Here is a 12,527-nt window from a genome sequence, read left to right as displayed (position 1 = left end):
ACTGCCACAGATGTTCCTTGAAAGTGTATGAATTGAAATCCTGTGGCTGATTCGAGAGTGTGTAAATATTAGGGCACTATTACTGATCACTTGATAACAATGATGGCAGTGCTTGTTGCTTTAGGTGTTGAAACTGGCTGTGAAGGCAGAGAACTCTGTGTAATAAAGCAACACTTCCATGAGTCTCCTGTGGCCTTGATAAATGTCAGGATAGATCAGTGTTGCTCACAGGTTCTTGGAACACCTAGTCAACAAGAGGAGTCCATGTTGATTTATTCTTGAGCAATTAAAGCATAGTTTGCATATATTCTGCTGAAAACTTTTCAGATTATTTGATATATGTTTTCATATGTTTTTGTTTTGTCTTTCAGCTTGTGATGAATGGAAGATTTTACCAAAACCTAATCTGCATCGAGATGTCAACAGATTTGGTCACACTGCTGTTGTCAGTAATGGGTAAATGAAGTGTCTTTTAAATCTTCCTTACCACTTTTCTGAATGAAATAAACCAAAACCCTGTAGCAGAAATTACACTTTTTAAAAGTATAGTTCAATGACATAGAACTGATCTAATTTATGAAAGGGAAAAGTAGTGCTTGTCAGAGTCTTTACTTGTCTTAGGTAGTCAGTCCAGCTAATCATCATCATAAACTGCCATGCTGTGAAATCTGTTCAATGGCATTTTAAGTTAACCTTCTAGTGTACTGAGGCATTTCCTCAGTATTGTGAACTTCAGTGAATTTGATATTTGGTACCAACTATAATCTTTACCTGGTTGTGGTGGGAGAAATATTTTTTTCTTTGCAGCATGCTATAATTTCTTGTTCTTTTACAATCATAAAATAACCATGTAACTAAAATTTGCTTGGAAAAAGGCAATATTTGGATGATACTGATACAGTTATCATCTTTAACCACTTGCAGGAGGAAAAGCCTGCCAGCATCTAGACAATATTAAGTATACTGCTTATCCTCTAGAAAATGTAGCATTCTTTCATGTCATTTCATGTTGAGTAGAGAAGCACAGTAAAGCTTCGTCATCTAGAAACAGCAGGTAGAGTGGATCTGGAGTTTTCTGGATTTGGTGGCTGAACTCTGCTTCTTTTACCCCAATCCCCAAAGTTAAAATTGTAGGACAAATGTCTCCTTTTTAATGGAAGAGTTGTGGAAATCAGAGTTCAGGTTTAAAGGAATCTGTAGTGGTTGCTTGTGCTGTTTTACTTTTGCTGGTTGCCAACTGGCCTAATATCTCATAGTTGCAGTGCTCTAGATCATTGTACCTCTTCTACATTATTCATCACACTAATAAACTCAGTATTAAGTATATGTGGGCCACTTACAGATCCTCTACCCAGGGATATTGTATAGGTCAGAAATAACAGAGGTAATAAGTAACACTACAAATAAGAGCGTGACTGCATTTAACAAAAATAGCACTAGGTTGTAAGTCTGTACACAGAGCACTTGACATTAATCAATGAACAGATTTATTCATTAAGAGAAAATTGCTTGGAATTAATGAATTCAGCAACTGATAGTTTTTCATTCTGATTTGTTCATTTTATGACGTCTCAGCTATGTCTGATACTTCAAGAACTGTCACTTTTAATGAATCATACTCAAGGTGAAAATTCCTTTTTTTTTTTTTTGGAACTTAGTGGTGTTTTTGTTAAGTTTTTATGTACAAAAAAGTGCAATTCAAGATACTTTCCAGATTTCTGCTATTGGTAACTCTATGATTAATTCCGTTATAAGATTATATGATACAAGAGATACATAGGTTTTCTATTACTGTCTTTTAACCAAGATTGTTGGTTAATTTTAAATGAGAAGATTAAGGACTCAAGGTTTTGGTTTTGATGTCAGCAGCTACTGCGCCAGAAATATTACCAAAAAAAAATATCCATCTTGCCAATTTTTGCTGACTGTCTTTCAAATCTTTGTGAAGAAAAATGTTCTTGTATTTCATGCTCTGTTCTCATTACTGAGCTGCAAAAATGAAGAGCTCCAAAGCTCTTCATTGTTGTTCTTTCCAAAAATTTGGTGTATGCCACTCCCCAATACATACATCACAGTGAGTTTCCAGCAATTTTTTTGTTAGTCTAAACTTCTATGGAGAAATAAATTGAAAAGCTAATAATTAAAGAAACCACTGACAGTGTTTATTAGAGAAAGATGAAGAAAGTTTTTTATAATATTATGTGGGGTTTTAATTGTATATCAAGACAGATAAATGAATACAATATGTCTACAGTAACAGTTATATTTATTTGATTTTTCCTAATAGGTCCATGTATATATTTGGGGGTTTTTCAAGTGTTCTGTTGAATGACATCCTCGTGTACAAGCCTCCAAACTGCGAAGCATTCAGAGATGAAGAGCTGTGTAAAAATGCTCGTCCAGGAATAAGGTGCCTGTGGAACAAGAAACACTGTGAATCTTGGGAATCTGGACATGCTAATAACATCCTCAGAGCAAAATGTCCTAAGAAAACACGTAAGTGAATTCTAGTCTTTTAGTGTCAGATTTGCACTGCCGTGTAGGAGATGGGGGGTGGGAATTGGTGGTGGACAACCCCCAAACGACTCCCAAAAAATGTAACCACGTGGAACCAGTGACTGGAATGTTAAGACTGTTCCTCTCTGGAAATACCCAGTGCAAGAGATTTATAGACGATTTTTTTTTTTTAAATCCTTCAGTTCTGGAGTCTTTTTGTATTTTAAATATAGTGAAGTAGGTGCAGAAGAGCACAAGTTTAAGGTGCTGAGGGAAAGCCAAACAGCAGAGCACAAATGGTCACTGCAGGTGATCCCTGGCATTACAGGCACATGAAGCTCTCATACCTGTATGTGTCAATAAGTGAAAAGGAAAGCAAGGCTGCTTCAAATAGATTTTCTATCAAACAGTAGCATTTGTACAGAAGAATATAGTGCAGTCTCAGCTGGAAAAAAGCTTGAGACAAACAAGCCCTTTGTTGCAGTATGTCAGAATGGGTTCAAGTTTGTCGTATGAATTTCTGTCCTGTATTGTTTGAAAGAGCAATTTAGTGTTGTGAATAACTACAACTTATTCCTAAAGCATTTTGGCTTGTCATAAATAAATTGCTTGTGAAGGTGTTGTTCTTATGCGTCACACGAACAGAATATTTATCGCTGCTACATGAACCTACTACTTTTTCTGTGCATCTTTCCTTTCAACACAGTGTAAAATTGCTTTTGGCTGTGTGCTGTATGTACAAACTGCCATACAATTAAACTGGCAGTCTATGTTAATGCTTACTGAAGAGTTATCAGCACTGCTATTAATCAACACTTCAAGACAGTTTATTTTTCTGTTAGCTTTTGCTAAGTTAGTTTCTGGACTAGCTATAAAGTTGCAAACTCATAAAATAAAAGGTGCATGATATAACCAAAATGTTATCCAGGTAAAGTTCTCTGGAAAACTACTTCTGTACATTTTCATAACATTTAAAGATCTAAAGCCTAACGAGTTTCATATATATATAAAAAATAAAAGTCTTGAGGCATTAAATTCAATACAGATGAAAGTGGATCTTGTAAAAAGCTGATCATATCAACAGGTGCTTAAAAAACCCAAAACAAAACAAGGCACAGACGGAAAGGCTAAAGGAAAATAAAAAAGAGCAGTTTCTAAAGTACAAGTGCTGCAGTGGCAATAAACTACAACTTAACTTGCAAGACGTGAGGTCTGTAGAATTCCAGTTCCAAAGAAGTTGTGTGAACAGCACTGCTTCAATTCTGTCAAATTCTTCCAGTTTCAGGTGGTAATTTTATGCCAAAAGCCAGTTTTTCTTATATTATTTTACATCACTTGGCTCAATTTTTACCTGGTTGAGAGTATCATCTGAGAAACTGCTGATGGTCAATATTAAAGGATAAGCAGAAATTTTAGTGAGTTTTGAAAAGATCGATTCTTGGAGGGAAAGGCTTCCCTAGCAAGAGAATCTCTTAAACCTGCATGACTCTGAGACTAAAGGAGCCAAACCAAACAGGAGTTAAACACAGTAATCAGGGTAGGAAATGGTACAAATTCTCTTATTTTGGGTCATGGTGATTTTTCAGATTTTTATCTCCTTTAAACAGAAGTAACAATTTGTGTCTCAAACTATTTTAAATAATCTGAATTTTAGTCCAAGTATTAGGAATTTAACATGAAGTCTTTCTCAAACGTTTTGTAGAGAAGGACAGAACTCTAACTTACCATAAAATGTCCATGTATTGCTAATATCTGTCTTAGATTTTTTTTTAATTTACTATTTTTGTCATCTTATCTTCTTGCATAGCCATCTAATATTTTTATCAGAAACCTGTGTCTTAAGAGAATCTTTCTTCTATGTTAAAGAAGTGAAGAAAGAATAGTTGAAAAAACTTCTTTCTACTCCTAATTTATGCATTGTGCTACGAGAGCTTGTATGCTGTATATCAGTGAATATTCCTTCAGTTGATATGAGACTTGAGAGCCTTTAGATATAGTTGTTACTAAAGGAATTTTTAAAGGAGTAAATCTTATTAACTGAATAGAATTAATTTCCTGCAGTAACTTAAACCTTTAAGAATGGCTAGAATTCAAATGGAGGATGTAATGGGAAAAGCTCTAGGCAAGAGTTTAAAAGGTGCTATTATTCTCCTTTTGTGGGACCTTTCCTTTTGACTGTCACTTGTGTCCCAGCTGCTGCAGACGACAGATGTTACCGGTACGCGGACTGTGCGAGCTGCACTGCCAACACCAACGGGTGCCAGTGGTGTGATGACAAGAAATGCATTTCAGCAAATAGTAACTGTAGCATGGTGAGTCTTTGCAAATCTTTGAGCATGTTATCAGTACTGTTCCTTTTCTAGGTATTGTAGAATAATACTTGCTTGTTTTGAGCATGAACATCAACACGTTTGTCAGGCTTTTGCAGTAAAAATACTGCAGAAGGCAAAAAAAATCTAGGTCAGGGTAAACAAAATTATTCTTTAGGGTTGTGTTTAGCCCATTGTATATTTCTCAGGAAAATACCATTATCTCCTAATTAATGACATTTGAAAGGTCACAGAGCATTATTAACTTGTGTTTTCCGCATATGTGGGGTACAGTACGCAGGCAGAAGCTGTGGAATCCTGTGAAGGGTGGCTGTTTGTTTTTTTCCCTTTCAAACAGAACTGGGTCAGTCTCATTAGTCTTGGTATTCTGATCATTGATCATCATAGAAATTTTTTAATTTAAGTCATGGACTTACTTGTCATCTTGTTAAAGGAATATGAGCCTCTGTAACCACGAGATTAACTGGCTTGTGATGATTTGGTGAGATTGTTCTGATGTTTTTAAGGACAAGCAATCAGATCCTGTAGATTCAAGCAAGTTTATAGTTTTCTCTTTTTAATATTGCTTAGTGCCATGTTTTATACTTCATGTTGTTGTTCACTGGCTGCTGCATCTCTTGCGTGTTCATTTGATTTTTGACAAGCTTGTAATAGTATTTTAGCTTTATAAATTTTGCCTCCTTATACTTTTCAGGTACGTGCAGACACATGGCTGTACTTGAGTTCAAAATCCTTTCTTTACGCACTTCCATTAGTAAAAGCAGCTTGCTCTCTGGCTTGAACCTGTTGCAAATCAATCTTGTTCTCTAGACAGACAAATTAGGGTGTGAGTTGGATTGACTCTGACTCAAATCTTACCCATTCAGAGTGAGCACAGCCAGTTCTAATCACTGGCATTTGTAGCTAGTCACTACTAATAAAAGCAATGCAGACACAAATTCATCAGTGGCCACGTTATAAGTCTGTCAGAGGGATTTCACATTCCAGGCACTAATGGTTAGTTTCCTTTGTGATCTTCAAGGGCTCTTCTTTTCCTGACACATTGTACTATATTAGGTACTAATTTTCTAACCGTGGTTTTCAACTCCTGAGCAAGGAACAGTTGCTAAGGAGCAGACCATCTTCATCCCATAATAAATATGAAGCACTCGGTATTTTAGCACAAGTTTCTCAGTTCAGTGTCCTTCTCTGACAGCCTTTCATGACTAAGATTGTCAGCTTAATTAGCAACTGATGCACTGGTTTTCTCTATATCATTTCCTGTCTTTTATTCAGGGTTTGAAGTGGATAGGAGAGGCTGTTAGTGCAGTTACTGAAGAATGGGATAGTGAAAATTCATCAAAATGGTTTCTTAAAAGAGGCACCATCACAAATTGAAGGTGGCTGTTGCAAAATTAGTCTATTGGCCATGAGATGATGGAGGAAGGATTTTGCGTCTTTGATATAAACCCACCAAAATAGCATAAACAGAATGGCTCCACGTGAAGAAACAGAATGGGTCAGGCTGATTATCCATTTTCATAGACTGCTACTTCTGCACTAGGCCCACAAAATGAAAATGTTGTGACAGTGCTGCGATAATATGGGATAACAAGCTGTAGACTCAGAAATATCACAAGGAGAAAGCCCCATTTTTGCAGCTGTACAAGGGCCTTGATTTATGACTTAGATCGTAGAACTCCAGATGAGACAGACAATAACATTTTAGAATCTGCTGCTTTCACCCTGTGGATACTGGCCAGTGTACTAAAGATATGCTGTCAACCAGTTTGGCATTGGCATCATGGTCACAGATTTTTTGAAAAACAGTGATTGCTCTGCTGTTTAGAAGGCCTGTAAAATATGAAAATTTCCCTGAAATACTTCTATTTGGACAGACGGACTTCATAAGCAGTGATAATATGCATTGATGATGCACGTATACCTGCCTATACTCACCATTTAATGTGAGTCAGCATGTTAACAGGGCACTATAGTCCTCTACTGTGCACACTTATGGATCATCAAGGTATAGATCATGCTCGTATCTGATGTAATTGCAAGCAGAGGCTTGCAATGCCAGGTTTTTCTGGAGGTCTGACTCATTTGAGCACTAGAAAGCTGCTTTGTTTTTCTCTCAATAAAACTCACAGAAATGGGATACTTCTGCATACTATGTTTTCAGTTGGCCCCATCATGTCTGATGCAAATGTTGAGGGGTGAATGATCTCTTGCCCCACTGGGAAATAGTTTAAAGAGGCAGAGTGGTTTAAGATGGTACTGAAATTTGAATAGTGAGTAGATTGGAGAGCAACCTAGCAGTAGTGCCTTGTTGGCTGTTTTTGGCCATTACTTAGAGGTTTTTTTTCTGTTGTAACAAGGATTTTGAAGATTGCTCTGAGAAATCACACCAGATTGCTTACAGTGGCTTTACATAGTACACTGAAGTTAAACCGAGAACAAAAAGTTATTTAATTTTTATCTTTGAGATTGATGGAGCTAAAAAAGGGAACATTACCTATTCTCACTTTTTTTTTCAAAAATGTGCAAATACAGATACTTTTCTGCCATGGGGGAAGAAGCAACTATAATACTGTCATTAATTGTGTCTCTTGCCAAGTACAGACTTCCTGAAATATCACATACTGATATGTTTATAGTTTCCTCTTTCAAGTTCTTTCAGGGAGCCTCTTGCATCTAACCCAGGGCCACTTTCAGCTTTAAAACATAGAATATTGTATAAGACTTTGTCACAAAGAAGGAAATGATGATCAATGTACTTACTCTTTTTCTCCCACTCATTGCCTGTCTATATCAAGAATGGAAATTTAAACAGGAATATTTTTATTGACTTGTAAAACCTAATATTTCTGTATAGGTGTCCCTCTAAGCACTACACATCACTCTTTCTTCTAAAATTGGGAGAAACAGCTTTCTGTCATACTCATATCTGCTTTTTTTCCCTCAGATTCCTTGTCTTGCATCTTCCTTCCTTTTTTTTTCCCCCCCGAAGTTCTGTGTCCTGCTTGTGATATATTTCTGATTTTTGTGGAGTAGATTATACTGACTTTTACAAACAGCTCACTGTCCTTAAGTCTGTTGCATTGATTATGCATTTTGACACTTTCATTTGTACTCTATAATATCCTAAGTGTCTTCCTGGTCCTCACTAGTTCTGAAGCATTTTGCCTATTTCTTTATATAGATGAAAATCTCCAGATCTGAATCTGCTTAATATGTTTATGAAACTGTATTCACTTTGTATGTCTGCACATAAAAAACTTTGTCTTGCATCTTGTGAGAATGATACTCCCTTACTGATCATGTTGTGCAGAAACTTGACTATACTTATAATTTATAATGGAAATATTCTCAAAAGTCCTTACCAAAAAAATAAAAGAAAAAAAGAAAAAGCTTTGGGGAGAGATGAATTTCATTTTAGATTGCTGCACCTTTACAAGGTGTCATTTTTCTTGAGGTAGTAGCATGGAAAAATAAACAAAGAATTGGTCTGCTCCTCAGGGAGGAGCTGCCCCATGGTAGCAAAATCTTTTTGTACCTTGTGACAAATAAAATGGTAAATGACTGAAGAGGGCTGACCGATTTGCAACAAAATGCAAAGTTTCCTTTACTAAGGAAGACCTGAGAGAGCTTGAATATTAGAGTAAAAAATTTGCTTAATCCTTTTTTTTTTTCTCTTCAGAAATGGAACCAAATAGTAGTTGATAAAGTGGCAGAGAGCCCCACTATATTGAGTAGTCTTTTTTTAAGGATAGCAATATATTAAGTCCACATTCTGACCATAAAGCTGTTATGTTTTTTTCAGGCGTATGTAGGCACTTTTGAAAATTGTGATTGCATTGAAATCCTGAAAGTACAGGAATGCTTTTTGCATGCCAGCCTTCCTTAAACTGTGCTTAAGCAAGAGATGGTGAGCTGGGTTTGGCCATGTACCATGCCACTTATAGTTCTGATTGGCTCAAGTGCTGATAGACTTATGGGCTGAAAAATGTAAAAATATTTATCTTGTGCACATGTAAATTGTTACTGGATGATATCTTGACTTCTTTTTGATATTTATGATGTGAAAGAATCTTAAAGGTTTTCCCTTTTTTGTCTTTTATTTTACCTTTTTTTTTTAAATTTCCTCTTTGTCTCCTTCTTCACCCTTTTCTTTGGGAAACAACTGGAAATGCTTGCACTAGTTACCAAAAGAAATTGGTTTTGATTCTTTATACCCTCAAAATAACTCTTCCTATTTCTACACCAAACTCCGGATGCAAACAGCAGTCCTGAAGGGTGCACTTCAGGAATTAATAAAGAATGTCTTCCTTCTCCCCTTCCATTGTCTTACTCCTCTACAGTAAAAACTGAAGTAATCAGTGGAGATGGGGTAGCTATAACAGTGTGCTCCACTGGTTGTCTACATTGTTGGCCTATAATCCTTCAGTTTATAGGAATGTTAACTGCCACACTAAAAGATTGCAAATAAAGTAACTCATCCCCTTAATTACTTAAGGTATTTTGCAGACTTGAACTGCAGCAGTAATATAATACTAAACTTTATTTGGAAAGTAGTGTTTTCCTCTTAAAACCATGGAAGTGCTTGCAAATAAATTGAAAAACCCCACTTATAAAATTTCAGCTTTTATTCTGACTCTTCACATTAGGCTTGTTATAAAATCTACTCTTTTACTGTGACATAGGGAAGGGCAGAGTAAAAGGAGAACACTTAATCAAGTGGGATCAAGAACACTGGGCATTAGCATGTGAACATAATATTTTTTTGGTCAGAGTATGGTCTCTGATGTGTCTTTTCAAGTGGAGTACATGTGATTTTTCCTGTTTGGAGAGACTGTGATGGGAAGAGGCACAGCTGAAGTGTTTCTGCATCCACGCTGTATTACGTTTTTGAAAGCCTTATTGCTTTCAGAAGCTCCAAAGGGGATATGTTCCTATAACAGGGACATGTTTCTTCTCTGAGACCAACCACATCCTTACCCTCAGTAGCAGTCTCTGAATTTCATTGTGTTGGTCTCCACACATGCAATGTGATAAAGCCCCAGCTGATGTCAGTTACCTAAATACAACACAAATTGGTATGTGATTTAAAAGTATTGTATATCTGAGTGTGGCAACATAAACTAAGCATTGTTGAACCCATGAAGGGTATGATAAAGAATATCCTCTTTAGGGATATGAGATCCTAGAGGATGCTTCAAAGAGAACTATAGTCCTACATTGTTAAATATTTTTATACAGTGCCTTAAAGACAAGAATAATTTTCTTTTTGTAATGCTTGCATCGCTTCCAGAAAGTTATTGCCCTCTTTCATGATGAGAGTCCTTGGGTGATACACTAATACAAATAATAGTAATTACAACAATGTGCTGACATTTGAGGAATTCAAAGAATAGTCAAAAGGAAATGTATAAAGTAGTAGAAGGAAATATGAATAGAATCAAATTTATTACTAAGGAGTATCCAGTAGCAAGTTTTGGAAGTAGTTTCAGAGAAATAGTACAAATCTACAAGTTAATAATTTACGGTTGGACTAGACAAACTAGACAAGCTGTACTGTTAACCTGAAAAGTCCAGGAGGAGGAAAGAGGTACATAATTGAATAGCAGTTTCTAAAATTCTAAGATAAACTCTTGTAGTATTTTCATTCTACAGTAAATATTCAGAAAATCACTGCAGTCCATAAGTCTGTCTATATATCACCATATCAGGGTCAGTACTTAAAACATCTAAGTAAATCAGACATAAGAGGGAAGCTTTATACATAACATGATTTACTCATATTTTGGTGTGTAAACATTATAAATATCCTAGAGCAATATAGCACTTCTGTAACAGATGGGCTGTCATCTTTTTGAATTTCATTGGGTTCGGTAGCTTAAGTTATAACCTTAATATTGTGTTAATATGAATTACCTATTGGATTCACATCTACATTGAACTAATGAGATTTTCAGGCAAGCAATGTTTAAATTGGATTTAAGGGAAATAAGTGCTGGGAATAAGGGAATACAAGAAAGAACATTATTATAGAATAGTCACTACTACTTTGAATTTTATTTTAAACATTAAATAACCAGCACACAACAAGCTTCATGATTAGAAAGTAAAAGAACAAATATCTTGGTTTAGTTGGAAAATTGTGATCTGTGTCTAATACCACTGAAGAGTATGTAATTTTAAAAAAAATCTGAATGTTAAGAGTATGTCAACATGAAGTGTTAAAGGTGAGTATTAGTTGAGATATTGTAGTGGAACTGAATGTGGGTTTGTACCAAAGGGTTTTGTACTTTACTGTCTGTATGCATTTATTGGCCTAGATAGACATTCTGTTACTTGATGGCATCGTCTTTGGCCCTTTTTCATACTGTGGTGTTGATGCTTTCTACTAGAACTGCTTCCCTGATTGTTTTTGCCTCACAGTAGCCATTTTTATAGGACAAAAAAATAGTGAGTACCTTTTATAGTGAGCTTACTGGTGAGCATCTGATCCAATAAAAGCAAAAAATTAAAATACAATAAAGTCCCTAAACAGCAGTGTTCTTCCCTAGGAATGAAGCTGGTTCTGTGTGATGTTGAGAATTCATTATAACAATTGCATTATTTCAGGACTTTGAAAAAAAATAAAAAAAATAAAAGGAGACTTTTTGCCTCCCCCCTTGCCTATCAGAGTCCATATTCCAGCAACTGTGTAGCTTACTGTCATACTGTCCCTTAATATGTTGTTTAATCATACTCTAGGAGACTATTGGAATGGAAAGCAACCAAAATTTTCAGTAAATCATGCCCTTGCAATCCAAGTGCAATCCATTTTTGCTGCAATGCATTAGTTTAATCTTTTGTTATTAGAGAGAGACAAGAGTTGTGAAGGTTTGTCAAGAAGGACCTGCACAGGTCCCTTCCAATCTCAGCCACTCTGTGGTTCTGTGAGTATAAAGCTGTCTTGCATTAGGACTTACTTCTAATTATTACCGTGAAATTAAGTTGGTAGAGACAGCCTTATGGATGAGCTGATGCACTGGCTGAGGATTTAGGGCAGTTCATTAAGTACAACATCAATATTATGTCTTAATTAAAAGTACTATGCACAGGGAAGAAAGATTTGTATCCAAAATGCCTAACTTGGAAAGAGAGACTTCAGTTTTCAGGAAAAAAAAGAAAAAAAACCCCACCAAACCCATCAAAACGCCCCAAGTAATAATTCCTTCAGTGTTACTGCTTTGCTTGTATACTGAGGTAACAGAGATATAATGTTATCCCTGGTTTTATGTCATGTGTAGAGCATATTCTTGCAGCTTTGGTGAATGATATGTAATAATTTTGTACCTTGTGCATTTTTAAGTTCTGTTTGACTATTATGCTTTCTTTACCCTGCATAGGATGAAATAATTTAGTGAGAGTGTAATTATCTTAGAAATAGAGATTTATTTTAGTTGTTTAAGCTCTTCCTGGTCTCTGTACAGGCAATTGACCTCTTCAAAGTACTGTTTGACACTCATAGTTGTGTAGAACAGGTGGGGTGATTTGTGCTCTAGAGATGCATTTTTTACTTTCAGCAACTGCTAAAGGAATCTGGACAAAGAGCTTAAATTCAGCCTGGCTTTTAGGTGGCCATGATTTTCTGGGAGGGATCCACCTGCTCTGTATTTCAGTTTTGACTACTGTCTTTTTAATAGTTTGACATATGCTTGAGATGGTGTT

The 12,527-nt window shown here is 35.9% G+C and overlaps 1 protein-coding gene across 6 annotated transcripts in view; it reads left to right on the top strand.

Annotated features, from left to right (window-relative positions):
• Positions 1-12,527, top strand: part of ATRNL1 (attractin like 1) — a 531,556-nt gene that overhangs the window by 147,544 nt on the left and 371,485 nt on the right. For all 6 annotated transcript variants that reach the window (XM_027692113.1, XM_027692108.1, XM_027692107.1 and 3 more), the window contains 3 exons: positions 372-456; positions 2,288-2,496; positions 4,690-4,808. In XM_027692113.1, coding sequence (XP_027547914.1) covers positions 372-456; positions 2,288-2,496; positions 4,690-4,808 — 413 coding nt within the window. The remainder of the gene's footprint in view (positions 1-371; positions 457-2,287; positions 2,497-4,689; positions 4,809-12,527) is intronic.

Source organism: Neopelma chrysocephalum, unplaced genomic scaffold (assembly GCF_003984885.1).
Source record: "Neopelma chrysocephalum unplaced genomic scaffold, ASM398488v2 Primary Assembly neopelma1_85, whole genome shotgun sequence".
In the NCBI taxonomy this organism is placed as follows: Eukaryota; Metazoa; Chordata; class Aves; order Passeriformes; family Pipridae; genus Neopelma; species Neopelma chrysocephalum.
The sequence above is the reverse complement of the archived record's forward strand: the minus strand, read 5'-3'. Positions and strand labels throughout refer to the sequence as shown.